This window comes from Bactrocera tryoni, unplaced genomic scaffold (genome assembly GCF_016617805.1).
Source record: "Bactrocera tryoni isolate S06 unplaced genomic scaffold, CSIRO_BtryS06_freeze2 scaffold_7, whole genome shotgun sequence".
Taxonomy (NCBI): Eukaryota; Metazoa; Arthropoda; class Insecta; order Diptera; family Tephritidae; genus Bactrocera; species Bactrocera tryoni.
The window spans coordinates 6258297-6276357 of NW_024396366.1; the positions used below are offsets into that span (position 1 = coordinate 6258297).

An 18061-nucleotide genomic window follows, 5' to 3' on the forward strand; every position below is an offset into this window, starting at 1 on the left:
CTTTAATATATTTATTTATGGCTTAGTTATGACACTTTATAGGTTTTCGGTTTCCGCCATTTTGTGGGCGTGGCAGTTGGCCGATTTTGCCCATCTTCGAACTTAACCTTCTTATGGAGCCAAGGAATACCTGTACCAAGTTTCATCATGATATCTCAATTTTTACTCAAGTTACAGCTTGCACGGACGGACGGACAGACGGACGGACGGACAGACAGACAGACATCCGGATTTCGACTCTACTCGTCACCTTGATCACTTTGGTATATATAACCCTATCTCTGACTCTTTTAGTTTTAGGACTTACAAACAACCGTTATGTGAACAAAACTATAATACTCTCCTTAGCAACATTGTTGCGAGAGTATAAAAAAGAATAAACAAAGCATACATGGCCTACTATACTTCTGAGAGAATCGTCAACAGGAATTGGGGCCTCAAACCAAGTATAATAATGTGGATGTATACGGCTCTCATAAGACCTATACTCACATATGGAGCTCTGGTATGGTGGCCAGCGCTAAACAAACAGTACAACATTAAAAAATTAAATGGAATACAAAGAGCAGCATGTGCGGGTGTTACTGGTGCAATCAGGTCATGTCCGATTGATGCGCTCAATGTGATCCTGCATCAACTCCCAATGGACATTTTTATTCACGAAACAGCAGCTTTGCGGCGATAAGAATAAAAGAATTGGGAGGTTGGAATCAGCAGAACTACGGACATAGTGCAATCCTAAACAAGTTAAGCATTAGTAAATCAGACTACATTCTCCCAAAGCTGGATTTCAATAGACACTTCCAGGTGAGGATACCATCTAGACGAGAATGGAGAAAAGGTTCAAAAGGAGAGGAGGATACCATCTCAGTATGTACCGACGGGTCCAAAATGGACTGCGGGGTAGGCACGGGGGTATTCTCCTCTGATCTAGGCATATTTCTCTCTATACGTCTACCGAACTCGGCCAGCATCTTCCAAAAGCCTGCTAAGTTCTATTAGAATACCACGGGAATATACATAAAGCAACTATATTCACGGATAGCCAGGCGGCGCTCTTGGCCTTGCCTTTCTTCTTCTTCTTCTTCTTAATTGGCGTAGACACCGCTTACGCGATTATAGCCGAGTTAACAACAGCGCGCCAGTCGTTTCTTCTTTTCGCTACGTGGCGCCAATTGGATATTCCAAGCGTAGCCAGGTCCTTCTCAACCTGGTCCTTTCAACGGAGTGGAGGTCTTTCTCTTTCTCTGCTTACCCCGACGGGTACTGCGTCGAATACTTTCAGAGCTGAAGTGTTTTCGTCCGTCGGTTGCCGTCATTGCCATATAGCAGGACGGGAATTATGAGCGACTTATAGAGTTTAGTTTTTGTTCGTCGAGAGAGGACTTTACTTTTCAATTGCCTACTCAGTCCGAAGTAGCACCTGTTGGCAAGAGCAATCCTGCGTTGGATTTCTAGGCTGACATTGTTGGTGGTGTTTACGTTGGTTCCAAGATAGACGAAATTATCTACGACTTCAAAGTTATGACTGTGAACAGTGACGTGAGTGCCAAGTCGCGAGTGCGACGACTGTTTGTTTGATGACAGGAGATATTTCGTCTTGCCATCGTTCACTGCCAGTGCTTCTGTGCTTCCTTGTCCAGCCTGGAGAAAGCAGAACTAACGGCGCGGGTGTTGAGGCCGATGATATCAATATCGTCGGCATACGCCAGCAGCTGTACACTCTTATAGAAAATTGTACCTTCTCTATTTAGTTCTGCAGCTCGAACTATTTTCTCCAGAAGCAGGTTGAAGAAGTCGCACGATAGGGAGTCACCTTGTCTGAAACCTCGTTTGGTATCGAACGGCTCGGAGAGGTCCTTCCCGATCCTGACGGAGCTTTTGGTGTTACTCAACGTCAGTTTACACAGCCGTATTAGTTTTGCGAGGATACCAAATTCGGACATCGCGGCATAAAGGCAGCTCCTTTTCGTGCTGTCGAAAGCAGCTTTGAAATCGAGGAAGAGGTGGTGTGTGTCGATTCTTCTTTCACGGGTCTTTTCCAAGATTTGGCGCATGGTGAATATCTGGTCGGTTGTTGATTTACCAGGTCTGAGGCCACACTGATAAGGTCCAATCAGTCTGTTGACGGTGGGCTTTAATCTTTCACACAATACGCTCGATAGAACCTTATATGCGATGTTGAGGCGGCTAATCCCACGGTAGTTGGCGCAGATTGTGGGGTCTCCCTTTTTATGGATTGGGCATAGCACACTTAAATTCCAATCGTTGGGCATGCTTTCGTCCGACCATATTTTACAAAGAAGCTGATGCATGCTCCTTATCAGTTCTTCGCCGCCGTGTTTGAATAGCTCGGCCGGCAATCCATCGGCCCCCCCGCTTTGTTGTTCTTTAGGCGGGTAATGGCTATTCGAACTTCTTCATGGTCGGGCAATGGAACGTCTGCTCCGTCGTCATCGATTGGGGAATCGGGTTCGCCTTCTCCTGGCGTTGTGCGTTCACTGCCATTCAGCAGGCTGGAGAAGTGTTCCCTCTATAATTTAAGTATGCTCTGGGCATCCGTCACTAGATCACCTTTGGGGGTTCTACAAGAGTATGCTCCGGTCTTGAAACCTTCTGTAAGCCGCCGCATTTTTTCGTAGAATTTTCGAGCATTACCCCTGTCGGCCAGCTTATCAAGCTCTTCGTACTCATGCATTTCAGCCCCTTTCTTCTTCTGTCTGCAAATGAGTCTCGCTTCCCTTTTCAACTCTCGGTATCTATCCCAGCCCGTATGTGTTGTGGTCGATCGTAACGTTGCGAGGTAGGCAGTCTGCTTTCTCTTCGCTGCAACACGGCACTCTTCGTCGTACCAGCTGTTCTTTTGCACTTTCCGAAAACCAATGGTTTCGGTTGCAGCTGTACGTAAGGAATTTGAAATGCCGTCCCACAGTTCCCTTATACCGGGTTGTTGACGAGTGCTCTCAGAGAGCAGGAGTGCAAGCCGAGTAGAAAATCGTTCGGCTGTCTGTTGTGATTGCAGCTTCTCGACGTCGAACCTTCCTTGTGTTTGTTGTCGTGCGTTTTTTACTGCACAGAGGCGGGTGCGAATCTTAGCTGCAACAAGATAGTGGTCCGAGTCGATGTTAGGACCTCGGAGCGCACGCACATCTAAAACACTGGAGACGTGTCTTCCGTCTATCACAACATGATCGATCTGGTTCGTAGTTTTTCGATTCGGAGACAGCCAGGTAGCTTGATGAATCTTCTTATGCTGGAATCTAGTACTACAGATAACCATATTTCGGGCCCCGGCGAAGTCAATCAGCCTCAACCCATTTGGGGATGTTTCGTCGTGGAGGCTGAATTTACCGACCGTAATGCCAAAGATACCTTCTTTGCCCGCCCTGGCGTAAAAGTTGCCAAGCACGATTTTGACATCGTGGCGGGGGCAGCTCTCATAAGCGCGCTCCAAGCGCTCATAGAAGGCATCTGTGGTCACATCGTCCTTCTCTTTCATCGGGGCGTGGGCGAAAATCAGCGATATGTTGAAGAACCTCGCTCTGATGCGGATTGTGGCTAGACGTTCATTCACCGGAGTGAATGATAGTACTCGGCGACGAAGTCTCTCTCCCACCACGAATCCAACACCAAACTTGCGCTCCTTTATATGGCCACTGTAGTAAATGTCACAAGGACCTACTCGTCTCTGTCCTTGTCCCGTCCATCGCATTTCTTGGACGGCGGTGATGTCAGCCTTTATTTTTGCGAGGACATCAACCAGCTTGGCAGCGGCACCTTCCCAATTAAGGGTCCGGACATTCCAGGTGCATGCCCTCAAATCGTAGTCTTTATTTCGTTTGCCATGGTCGTCATCAAAAGGGGGGTCTCTCATCCGAGGCTGTCGCTTACTTTTCATTGGTATAGTTTTTTTACGTGGCGGGTCCCAAACCCACCACACAACCCTATGTAGGGGATGTTTCGCCTTCTCACATTAGCTCGCCTTCGAACGGATGTTCTTAGGCTACCCAGAGGATACTTGGTCAAAGACCGGAAGTAGTGAGCTGCTTGAGCCATGTGTAAAAGAATCGTTTCTGGCCACTCCCAAGTGAATGGCTATGAGAGAACTTTCCTCACTTGCGTGAACTTCTACACATGACTCCATCCTCCTTGTCTTTACCCATGACAAATTCCAGCATAGTTGACAACTGCAAGAGAGCACTAAGCACAATAAAAGACAAGCTCCAACTAGACTTGATCTGGGTTCCCGGCCACAAGAACATTTTCGGTAACGAAAAAGCAGACAAGTTGGCAAAGACAGGAGCTTTCCTTTACGAATCCCAGACGGAGCTAATACCAAGCCCGCTAGGATCAATCAAAGGAGAGATCTATAGACAATTTCAAATAACAGGTGGAAAAACATTACAAAATACGTCATAACTAAACAATTATAGCCAACATATGACAGGAAAAGAACCAACGACTTATTAAATAGGTCAAGAAAAAGTATCTACAGAGTAACAGCCACCACAACAGGGCACTGGCCATTTGGGAAACATGCGTTCAAAATGGGTATGCCCTACAACGACATCTGCCGAGGCTGCGTAGTAGCAGGGAACAAGAAAACAATTTTCCACTGTCTTTGCTAATGCCTAGCTCTAGCACGGATCCGACACAAAACACTTGGAATCCATCAAGCACTAAACGTTTGGATTTCCACTAAAAGCATATCAGACATAAGTAGTTTCATCGAAACCTCAAAATGGTTTGAGAGAGAAGTTGAAACGTAATAGCAGATACAGGAGGTTCTACGAATAGTGTATCAAAATGGCACATCAAGTGCTAATTGATCCCGATAGGGCTGCACTCCTACTTACCTATCATTTAAGAAAGTTACAAACAAACAAGAAAACATACAAGTGAAGGTAATAAAAGCGTGTTAAAAAAGAGTTTCTGTATTAAATCATTAAATCGTTGAGTATATAATAAAAGAACTAGAATTGAAACGGGATGATGGTACACTTTTGGCGCATGAATTTCTTTGTTGCAATAACAACTTTGTGTAGAAATTCACGGAAGTGAGGAAAGTTCTCTGATCGCCATTCACTTGGGAGTGTCCAGAAACCATTCTTTTACATTCCGGTCTTTGCCCAAGTATCCTCTTAGCTTAAGAACATCCGTTTGAAGACGAGCTAAAGTTGTTTTTGTTTTTTTTTTTGGTGAAGAATCGCAAGAAACTTAACTTGCGCATTTGACCCATATTAATGCAAGTTTTTAATGCACAAGAATTCCGTGTATTTAGCTGAATTTACCAAATTTTAGTAGGAAACACTGCTTAAAAATGGCCGATGTTTGCTATTTTTTGACAGATGTCACTTGAAATCCGCCTTGTTTGTGTTTACAGCTTTAGAGGTAAACAGTTTTTATATTGTTAATTCAATTATGTGCAAGTATATTAACAAAAACAAATTTTAATATCTTTAGATGGCAGAAAATAAACAACGCAGTTTGCTATCCATTTTTCCAATATTCTTAACTTTTTCGCACACTTTTACTTCACTTTTTTTTAATAAATAAACAAATTTCACTATCAGCTGTCTAAATTCACAAGTCTGCCGCCTATCACCATAAAATTGCAATGCGCATTAGCGTTGCTCAAGGTGCATTAATTTTGCTCGTCTGTCAGGGCTATAACGGTGCAGCACATCCCCATAGTTGAATTCCGTATGTCCAGATGGGCTTTAACGTTTGATTGACTAAAATTTTATTTGATGTTGTTAGGGGTGATTTCTTGCCGATTAACCAATTTATTTTGTTGTATTTTAGTTTTAGTTCTGCAACTTTCTTATATGCTCTTTCCACTTTAACTTTCCATCCAGCGTCAAACCAAGATATTTCGACGAGGTGGAGTACGGAATTACTTCATTCCCAATCTATAAGGGGATATACGTAGCAGTTTTGTTAGTGAAGTTTATATGTATAGACTTCAACTCGTTGAGAGTATTGTTCCATTTTTGTGTCCATTCTACGATTAGGTTGATTGAAGACTGCATTCTGTTCGACGACTCTATTTCATTTTTACCAGTAGTAATGATGCAGGTATCATCTGCAAATGTGGCGATTCTGCTGTTTGGCGACATAGGCATATCCCTTGTAAACAAAATGTATAAGAGTGGTCCCAGGACACTTCCTTGGGGTACACCTGTTTTTATTAGCTGTTACATAGTATAGGATTGTCCATGCTTGATTCTGAAGTAGCGGTTGCTCAGGTAATAGGCAAGTAGTTCAGTTAGTTGCTGTGGAAAGAGAAGTCTTAATTTATGTATTAAGCCATGGTGCCATACTTTATCGAACGCCTGGGATACGTCAAGAAAAACAGCTATGCAAATTTGTTTTTTTTTTCCATCGCATCCTTTTCCAAGCTGATTCCTGAATAGCTTTCGTAAATGTATGAACTTCATCTTCTAACATATCTTGAGTTGTTATATTTACTTTAAAATCAATATTTTTGTCGAGCATAACTTTGAAATATTCCCAATCCGTATGTCTATTAGAAAGATAAGGTGGTATGCCGATTTCTTTTAGATGGACATTTAAGATTATATATACTGGCGAGTGGTCCAAATTTAAGAATCTAGCAAAAGTTTCTGATATAAGACAAATATCAATTTTTCCAACATGGAGTAATGCCTCTAATTCTTTACTACGTTTGAGCAAGCCATTTGCATTCCAGGTCATAATTTTCATCGGTTTCATTTTTGCGTCTTACTTTCGTTGTGCTTTCGCTCTAGTTTAGTAAGACGTTCGTGGGTAAGTCTATTTTGCTCTTGTAGCTTATTAAGCTTGTTGAGAATTAACCAAAAATTACCGGTAATATCACCAGTGGCATTCGTATTTGTTTGATTTTCAGACATATTTTATTAAACTTTATTAGCAACTTTAGTTTTGCTGGCAAATGAGGGCTTTCCAGTTTAATTATTTACATTAGTGACTTCCTTCTGAGGAACAGTGGAAGCGGTTGTACTTAAGCGTTTTGGTTCATATTTATGCTCTTTATTTTTCTCAGCCGCGTTTTTAATTTTTTGAAGTTGCTTTGCCACTTCAGATCCCCTTCGCAGGGTGATTTTGACTACAGTTACAGCATTTTGGCGGTAGTTCGGCAGGTTTTGTGCTGCTTAGTGTTGTATGATTTCCAACGCACTTTACACACCTCTGTGATTTACAGCAATAGTTTCAGTTTCAAGTGTGACCGAACGCCTGTCAGGATCTATACTGCGGCACAAGATTCGATGGCTTGATGGGCTCGAGTTTAACGACAGAATTTAAAATATGTTTGATTTCGAGCTAAAGTGAGAAGGCGAAACATCCCCTCCACAGGGTTTCGCGTAGACTTTGGGACCCGCCACGTAAACAAAAACGCCTCCAATGAAAAGGAAAAGAACGAGCATGCATCAGCTTCTTTCTAAAATATGGTTGGACGAAAGCAAGCCCAACGATTGGAATTGAAGTGTGCTCGCCCAATCTACAAAAAGGGAGACCCTACAATCTGCGTCAACGAGCAACACCAAAAGCTCCGTTAGGATCGCGAAGGACTCTTCGAGCCGTTCAATACCAAATGAGATTTCAGACAAGGCGACTCTCTTTCGTGTGATTTCTTCAACCTCCTTCTGAAGAAAATAAGTCGAGCTGCAGAACTAAATCAAGAAGGTACAATCTTCTATAAGAGTGTACAGCTGCTAGCGCATACTGATGATATTGATATCATTGGCCGTAACAACCACGCCGTTAATTCTGCTTTTACCAGAATAGATAAGGCAGCGAAGCAAATGGGTCTAGTGGCAAACGAGGGCAAGACGAAATATCTACGATCATTTTTCACTGGAGTCCAATCGACAGTCATTCTAGTGGACTGCACATGATGAACCGGTTTTCAGGCGTGGAAAGACGTAAAACTCGGCTGGATTACTGAGCCAGTTATAATCTATTTCCCTGCGTATTTGGTTGCAATTCTTTTGTACTATTCCAAATACTTAGCAATTGTATTAATTTTGAGGAAGAAGCTGTTTAAAATTTTACGCATATATTCAAATGATTCCTACAAACATGACTTTTCAACAAATGCTTATGATTTGAAATATAATTGTGATTTATGAGTTGTATTAAATTTTAACATAAAGAGATAAAAAGTATCCTATGGCCTTACCCTGTTTCTAAGCTACCTCCCCACCAATTTTCAGTCAATCCGGTTCAGCCGTTCTTGAGTTATAAATGGTGTAACTAACACAACTTTCTTCTATATACAAAATTTATATTTATTTTAGTCATAATTTTCGTCTATAAACTATGACCTTATAAATAAAAAAAATGTTTTCCTTTTTAAGATCAATATAACCGAAGCTGCGATGGTAACAGATTGAGACGTCTCAATGCGGCCTTCCCGGAAGAAATTAAAAAAAAGTAAGGAAGTGCTAAGTTCAGGTATAACTTGAAACTTGAAAATCTTAATATCATAATCAGGAAAGGATTCTCTCTGAACTTCAATTATATATCTCACACATTGACCGATATTTTCGGTAAGAAGTCAATAATAGACACTGGGATCCACATATTCGGTACCTAAGCTATTCGTGCAAAGTTATAACCCGTTATAATAATTCATTTTTGATCTGTACACAGAAAAGTAAAAACCTAATGGAATTTAAAATTGTGTTATATGGAAAGTTCGCGTGGCTGTGTACCAATTTCACCCATTTCCACAGTGTAACATAAAAATGTCACGAACCAAATTTGGTTAAAATTTGTCGGAAGGGTCTTGGGGTATGTGATTTCACTTAAAAGTAGGCGGTGTCCCGCCCATCGTATAAATTTGTCCCTGGCTCTTTTAAAGCTCTCTCATACCATCTCGGGGTTACCATCCGATTTTATCCATTTTCACACTATAATATTTGCAGCTTGCATACGTGGATGGAAGGACGGACGGATGGACAGACAGTCACCCGAATTTCAACTCATCTCGTCATCTTGATCATTTATACATATACAACCCTATATCAATCTTGATTAGTTTTAGGTGATACATACAAACTTAAAGTGAACAAAACTATTATACTTTATAGCAACATGTTTCAATAGTATACAAATTGTATCAATTTAGCGTATAAATAAATCACATACTAATTTTTTAAAATAAATAAGAATTCCTTCATTAAAAAAGTTATGAAAATCAACCGAAATTTTAGTATTTACAGGTATTCAATAGTACTTCAACCGATTTTTTTATAACGTATCGAGTTAATATCGTTCCACGATTTTCAACTAATATACATTTGAGTTAGAAATTAATAAATATTAAATATTTTTCCAGAAACAATATTTTCGACACTCACCTCATATTCTTCTACACTCTTAATATTTTCAACAACACTAGTAGCCAGTTTTTTCAATTTTTCTCCTTGACTTTCTTCAATCATCCACTTATTACTTTTTGAAAGTTCAGAAAGTGCATAAAGCAAAGCCTCCAGTCTGCTATTATATTCATTAAAACTAACAGGTAAACATTTTATCAATCTTATAATCGCTGATTTTTCTACCAATTCATCTGAAAAATAAACAAATAATATAACAACTACATAAACATATATCTCATTATTGGCGTATATAAACTTGAAGAAAATATAAACAAATTATAGTGTTGGTAATCATCTTTATGCAGTTACAACAACAAAAATCGAAGGCAAAACGACTTAAGATTAAGATTATTAAGACGGTTAACTTAAAATATTAAAAAAGATATTTCAATCAGGGACCGTAACAGTTACGGGAAACGGGTAAAAAATAAAGATAAATAATTATTTTATTTTTTTACGCAATACGAGTTGAAAAGTAAGCTTTTTCTATTGTCTTGACAAATAATCATCTCAAGCTATTACTTTCAAATCGCAAATGCCAAACAAAAAGCCTACTCTTCAACGCTTATTGCGTAAGAGTTATGTAAAACTCACCGCATAATTATTATTCTGTGAGCAATGAATAAAAGTTATCAACTGAGCGGTTATTTGCTTCGAAATGGATATTGAAAACGCATTTTGCATATTTAATACTAAAAGCATGTTTAAAAAATTTTGCATCTTAAGGCATATTCTTACATTTTATTCGAAAACAAAAGAGAATTCCTTATTTTGTTTACACAAACCATTATATAGGGGTTTTCAATAGGGAGCTACTTAAGCAGACTGATAGGAACCGCAAACGACGCCATATTTTTCCAGCTCATTTGAAATTTCTCTTCAGTAATGTTTGTAATTTCATCATGGAAAGATATACGATCTAACAACTAGTTGAAATTATTAAAATTTATTATCGAAATTTGGAGTCAGAGGCCTCAACTTTAAGATTTATGGTCGTCATAATCGTCCTGTCAGATCACCAATTGACCGTCTAGTGGAAAAATTTGAATCCACAGGCACAGTACAAAATATTCCCGTGCCAGTGAGACAAAGAAATGCCCGTAGTGTCAAGAATATTGCTTCCGCTAGGGCATCAATTGAGGAAGACCCGAATCTGTCTCTCACACTCGGTGTTGGGTTGGGCATCTCTGTGACGTCGTTGTGATGATTTTTGCGCAAATATCTTGGCCTACATCCTTATAAGATAAAATTTATGCAAGAACTGAATCCTCTTGTCCACCAGAATCGTCGTATGTTCGTGAATTATGGTGAGCAACTTGAAAATGATAAGGATTTTCATCAAAAAATCATCTTCAGCGATGAGGTTCATTTCTGGCGGAATGGCTTCGTCAATAAGCAAAATATGTGTTATTGGTCAGGCAGAACACGTACTCCATGAGTCACCATTGCATCCCAAATAATCTTGGCCCGAATTAAATGATATGGACAAGGAAAATATGTGATTCTAACAGGACGGCGCGATAACATAACGCTACAAAGCGAATGTCACATTGATTTATTGAAAACCAAAATTGGTGAACGTGTTATCTTACGAAATGTTTTGACGCCGTTAGACTATTTACTATGAAGCTATGTCTATGGTCTATGCCAACAAGTCAGCTAATATCGAAAATTGGGTCTGGACTTATGCAAGCGTGCATTTACAATGCCGAGGGAAAAGAAATCATTTTGCAAATTCATAAGTCGACTGGTAAAGCAGTTTCTGGGAGGATTTAGGCCGGATCGTTCTTTGCTGTTCTGCACATTTTGTAATTGCTCTGTTACGGCTACAAAAATATTTAATGTAAAATAACAATTTGCAACGGCAAAACATAAAGAGGGCTGCATAGAAGTGAAAACCCTCACAAGCACAAACATTTCCGGCGGAATTTATTTGCTACCGCCAAAAAAGATCAGCAATTCAAGTGTTAATTTTTTTCGAAATACACAAACTATCAAATTCGTTATGAATCAAAGTTGAGGCAGAATTACATGCATCTTATATACATATTTGCATACCTGTAGACGAGACAACAGACTCAGGGCAATAACTAATGTAACGTAATTTGACCAAACAGAGAGTTTATATTCAATTCAGGACGGGCAAATGTCAATTCGTATTTATCTAACCTGATACAACTAAAAATCTGCACTAATTTTATTTCAGCATAACTCAAAATATACTATTAACAAATAGGTAAGCTATTCCATATTTGAGCAATTCACAACCTGTCGTAAAGCATCGTAAAATCGTAAAATTATAAAAAAACAAGTGTAAAAATTTATAATTTTACGATTTTACGATGCTTTACGACAGGTTGTGAACTGAACAATTGTATAATTATATTATTTTAAAAACGAAAAGATTAACGAACTTCAAAATACGGGCCATTGTCAGCAACCCGTCTTAGTTTAGTCAGGATACTTGAGTCTGCACGTTGTACACCGTTAGTATCAACTTCCTAAAGGCACTTCCGACGTGCAACGTGTCAGAACCTTTCAACCATTTTTATACACTAAAGCTTTCACTTCTCCAAAAAACTCCTCAATCGGTCGGCATTGTGGTAAGTTTGTCGGATTCTTTTCTTTAGGCACAAAGTAGATGTTTTTGTTGACCAAGGACTCCAATGTCACATTTGCATAATGAGAAGAGGCTTTGTCCTGCCAAAATACGAATTCATCGTTTTTAAGGTGTTTATGTATGAAAGGAATCAATTTTGTCCAAACATTGATTGATGTACGCCTCATGATTTATTGTCAGTCCATTTGGTTTAAACAACGGCACAGATATACCCTTAGGAGAAACTGTTATGTAGAACATTAAAATTTATTTTTAAATTTGTACTTTATCTCGGGAGGCGTTATAGACATATCGTCTGTGTAATAAACATCGTTGCCTGGCATTTGCGGCCCGCTAAGTGAAAAGTAGCTCTCGTCATCCAACATGAATGATTTTCCACTCAAAGTCTTTCACATTCATCGACATTGTGATTTAACTTGACTTATTTGCTCTTCGGGGTACCCTGGACAACGCTTTTTTTCGGCTTTAATGTTAAGTCTATTTAACGTTTTGCAGATACATACATATATGGCTGTGAGCATTCGAATTTTCGTGCGGCTTCGGTTTGACTTATGCAATTCTTATTTTTGAACGATGTCTTCAGCTTCCGAATGTTTTGGGGCGTCATAATTGTCGGCTTTCTTTCAGAACCCGGTTGCCTTTCTATTTTTAGAGTACTAAATATTGAGTATATTGGTCTTCTGGAGACGACTTATGCACATATGTACGTAAACTTTTTTCCAGTGGTGTCATTTTTTTTATAAAAATTTACAACGCGGTCGCGGAGGTGTCGCTGCTTTAAAGCCATTTTAAGCACTAATTGAATTTGTAAGCTGTTACAAATTATACGCCAAACAGATGATGCAACCAGTTCGCTAATTGCGTAATATTAGCATTTGAAAAAAAAATAACAAAAAAACAGGGCATTAAAATAAGTGCAGATTTTTAGTTATAACCCGTTATTTCGACCAATTTCAATGCAGATATTCAGTGTATGAAATTCCTACTAAATGTTACGGATGTAGCATCATACATATAGTACATACATACCAAAGAGCTGCAACGAGTACGATTAAGTCAAATCAAATATACAATGAAATCAACTCGGCTGAGCATACACAACATTGTTGATTGCGTCAAGTACCGATCAGCGTTAACTGATTTGATACAATACGAACAATATATTCTTCGGCAATCACGATCGAGTAAACGGTATGACCGACTTTATTTCAAATCAAATCACATCAGCTTAGCGCTTTGAGAAGGTTGCTTCAATCAAATCGATCAATTACTCGATTGTTGTATTGATTCCAATCATGTGAGGCATACTCAGGAAAATGAGCACATGTTGGAAGAATTCGATGCATACATACATAGGCGTGTACATGTGTAGAGCAAGTACACGAGTGACTCAGTGCATTGGATGTAATACATACATATATAACCCGAACATTGTCGAAAATTTAAATCATACAAATATTCACAACCAAATCATGTACATATAAACTGATTGCTATTGATTCTAATTTGTTTTTTGTCGCAATAATTACCTACATACGTCAATCCACAATAATTACCTACGTCCACAACTTATAATGGTAATCTGATGCTGTTATTATGCTTAATTTTTGGTTGCTACTCCTTTCAGTTAAATTATAACGAAATTTGATTGGACATTTTAAAAATGGGTAAAAATTTGCATTTTACCCTGGAAAAAAGTGAATATTTCGATAATGATCTACGCAGAAAGACACAAATCCAACACAATTGCCAAATTATGAACTGTTCGAGGAAACGCCATAAATTTAGTTAAAAGTGATCTTAAATTGCAGAAATATAAAAAAATTTGCAAAGCTCCTTCACAAAAATAAAGGTAAATCGTATTGGATCCGATGGCAAATCATTTGTCCATCGCATCGACGCAAAAGCACATGAGCAAAGTAAGTTTATTTTTTTAATTTTGGTTAAATTAATTTTTTGATTCTTTCATTTTTATTTTATAACAAAAAGTTAAATTTTTGAAAAACTAACTTTCCGCTCACAGAAGCAGTGGCGCTCTGCAGGCCGCTGAGAAGGTAGCAAGCACCGGATTCGAGAGAGTCACACCGAAGGTGCTCAAAGAAGGATGAGCACGATGACCCTCGTAGGAAAGGCATGAGTAGTGCCAGCTTGAAGTGGTACTTGAAGCCCCTCCGGGGGGGGAAGACTCCTGAGGTAGCGGAGGCACTGGCGAGGAGCAGGGTCAGAGGAAGTAGTGTCTCCGTTAACGCAACCACGACCGCCAGACGAGCGATTATGCCATAGGAGCTTCCCAGCTCCAAAAGACTGAAGGCCAACCCTCCGCTTCAAATCCCCCGGATGCCTTTCCATTAAAATTGTTTTTATACGTAAGATGTCTGACAATAGCATTACATCAATATTATTTTCATCCAGAAATCTAACAAGTCCAATTTGTATTGGTTAACATCGCTAGCATTACATATAAGTACAAATGTTCAATGCGCTCATTTTTTACTTAAAAAAGTTTGCAACATTTGGTTTTGTGCTTTGATTATTCCTTGAATCACATTCTGCATTGTAGACATACCAATTGTGTCATGCATTGGGTAAGGTTGAAAATCATAGTTTCAATGCTTCCAATTGATTGATTTTGGGGCAATAACATTTGTGCCGTGTTGCTTATCATCAGGTTTGCATAGCTCCCTTGTGTATTATTGTGTTTAAGATCTACTGGTTTTGAAATATGGAAAGGGATTTCAAAAATTTTGTTAGGAGGAATATTTAACTTTAGTTACAATGTGCTTGAATTCCGACTGACAATTTAATTTTTAAGTCTTTATATGCATGGCAACCCCTTTAGTTTGCAGTGTGATTTCCCCACAATTACTATATTTTGTATTTAAATCCTACTGGTTCATTTCTTTTATGCTGTTCCTCAGCGATAATTCTTCGATGGAGCAGATATTTTAAACAGAAAATTGGAGGTGTTTCATTTTTCTTTAGTTGGTTAGTAGTTTGCATTTAATCTATTTCGAACACTGGTTGTGGGACTTTATTTCTGCTAAAAATATTTACTGCTGATTTAATACTAAAACCACATTATTTCAGTGCTTCTTTAACATCGCTAGAGTCTATCGAAAACTCTTTAACTTTTTTTGACAACTACTTGGCCTTTAGAGCTCTTCAGTTGGTAAGTCCACCGAAGCCTCGATACCTCTCATAACAACCTTTTATAATATAGCTGAATTTGCTAGAACTTTATTTATAAGAATGTTATTTTGTGTAGTTTTCTAGGTGGTGATGTATTTAATGTTATATTTTATGTTAAATTAACATTTATTTCGCTTGTTTTTATTTGAGCCAGCTTGTCGAGCTCTTCGTATTCACGCATTTCGGCCTCTCTCTTTTTTTGTCTGCAAGTGCATTTCGCTTCCCTCCTCAACTCTCGGTATTTTTCCCAATCAGCACGTGTTGTAGTCGATTGCAACGTTGCGATGTAGGCGGTTTTTTTTATTTAAGAATGTTTCTAATTTAACCCTACGACTTTACAACGGTCAACCATTATCATTCCTTTGCGTAACTTTTAAGGGCGCGGGTGGATATTTTTGCGCATTTTCCGTCCTTTATGACTTTTTATCTCTAGATGTGACTAAATAACTAAGCCAATATCACATCCTTAAGCAATTAAAAATCCAATTTGGCTAATGAAAGGACAAAATTCGTATGAGCATGCTAAAAACAATGCTGGTACAGTCAATGCCTCATCATGACCAATTGGTACCAATACATAAGAGTATTACAATCCCTTATTAAAAATTCAATACTATTTGATTTACTACTGTGATCAAATTGAAAGGTAAATTTTGTCCATTCCATCTCCTTCAAAGAAATCCCCCTCCCGCTGCAATGCACACCTGCCAACGAACGAATCAGTCATCATAGCACTTGGAAAAATCCTTCATCGTGATGGCCAGTGAGAGCCTTTTCGATTCAGCTTTTATATCCTCAATTGGGGGCACAACGGTGTCCTCGAAGTGAGGTCTTGTGAATTTGCTGAATAGCCACGAGTTACACGAAGGTAAATGAGGCGAAATGAGAGATAGTGCATTATCGCACTTCTTTGTTCAATAAATTCAGACATAGTAAAAATGGAAGAATTCACTTTTAGAGCCTCACAAAACGACGCGTATCTCAAATACTAATGAATATTTTGACGTGAAATTTAGCATAAATGACACTAAAAGTACTACAGAAAAAAATTTTCCGATTCGAAAAACACGCGAAGTATAAATTAAAAACTCATCTTTCAATTTGATCACAGTAGTATCCTCAAATGGGTTGAGGCTGATCGATTTCGCCGGGGCCCGAAATATGGTTATCTATGTAGTACTAGATTCCAGCATAAGAAGATTCATCAAGCTACCTGGTTGTCTCCGGATCGAAAAACCACCAACCAGACCGATCATGTTGTGATAGACGGAAGACACGTCTCCAGTGTTTTAGATGTGCGCGCGAGTTAAGGAATGTATTCTTATAATAGTAACAAACATCAAAACAACAGCTTTTATTTCAAGTAACCAGAATGCAGAAACAACCTTGAGTTGGAACAATTGAAATGCACTATCACTATCACTACAACAAACAATCCTAAACAAACAAGTATCAAAACAACATTGAGTTTGAATACCACAACAACCTTAAAACAAAGCAAATGTATCTAAGCAAACAATATATATGTATGTAAACAAACCTACACAAATAATATAATCTGTATCTTAACAAACTATTAACTAGTAATAAGTAAACATACTAGTTAGTATAAATAGAAAGTAAGAAACATGTAAAAAAGTTAGTCTTAAGAAGTATAAATAAAGAGTACACATTTCGGTGCGTAGCTCAAAATATATTCTTTTGACTCATTTTTACTTTATGTAAATTAACTCGTGCTCCAAGGTCCTAACATCGACTCGGACCACTATATTGTTACAGCCAAGATTCGCACCCGCCTCTGTGCAGCAAAAAAACGCACGTCAACAAACACAAGGAAGGTTCGACGTCGAGAAGCTGCAATCACAACAGACAGCCGAACGATTTTCTACTCGGCTTGCACTCCTGCTCTCTGAGAGCACTCGTCAACAACTCGGTATAAGGGAACTGTGTAACGGCATTTCAAGCTCCTTACGTACACCTGCAACCGAAACCATTGGTTTTCGAAAATGCTAATGAACAGCTGGTACGACGAGGAGTACTAAATGTTGCAGCGGAGAGAGAAAACAGGCTGCCTACCTCGCTGAACGTTACCTATCTGACCACAACACATTGCAGGATGGGATAAATAGCGAGAGTTGAAGAGGGAAGCGAGATGCATTTGCTGACAGACGAAAAGAAAGCGCCGGAATGCGTGAGTATGAACGAACTTGATAAACTGGCCGACAGGGGTAATTGTACTCGAAAATTCTACGAAAAGATGCGGCGGCTAACAGAAGGTTTCAAGACCGGAGCATACTCTTGAAGAACCCCCAAAGGTGATCTAGCGACCGATGCCCAGAGCATACTTAAATTATGGAGGGAACACTTCTCCAGCCTGTTGAATGGCAGTGAACGCACAACGCCACGAGAAGGCGAACCCGATTCCCCAATCGATGACGATGGAGCAGACGTTCCATTGCCCGACCATGAAGAAGTTCGAATAGCCATTACCCGTCTGAAGAACAACAAAGCAGCGGGCGCCGATGGATTACCGGCCGAGCTATTCAAACACGGCGGCAAAGAACTGATAAAGAGCATGCATCAGCTTCTTTGCAAAATATGGTCGGACGAAAGCATGCCCAACGATTGGAATTTAAGTGTGCTCTGCCCAATCCACAAAAAGGGAGACCCCACAATCTGCGCCAACTACCGTGGGATTAGCCTCCTCAACATCGCATACAAGGTTCTATAGAGCGTATTGTGTGAAAGATTAAAGCCCACCGTCAATAAACTGATTGGACCTTATCAGTGTGGCTTTAGACCCGGCAAATCAACAACCGACCAGATTTTAACCATGCGTCAAATCTTGGAAAAGACCCGTGAAAGG

At 39.2% G+C, this 18061-nt stretch overlaps 1 protein-coding gene across 11 annotated transcripts in view; it reads right to left on the bottom strand.

The window, feature by feature from the left end:
• The window catches only part of LOC120781533, a 146396-nt gene that overhangs the window by 45520 nt on the left and 82815 nt on the right, over window positions 1-18061 (bottom strand). For 4 of the 11 annotated variants that reach the window (XM_040113758.1, XM_040113764.1, XM_040113755.1 and 1 more), the window contains exon 4: window positions 9366-9577. The exons of the other annotated variants lie outside the window; for them this stretch is intronic. In XM_040113758.1, coding sequence (XP_039969692.1) covers window positions 9366-9577 — 212 coding nt within the window. The remainder of the gene's footprint in view (window positions 1-9365; window positions 9578-18061) is intronic. 11 annotated transcript variants of the gene reach the window in all.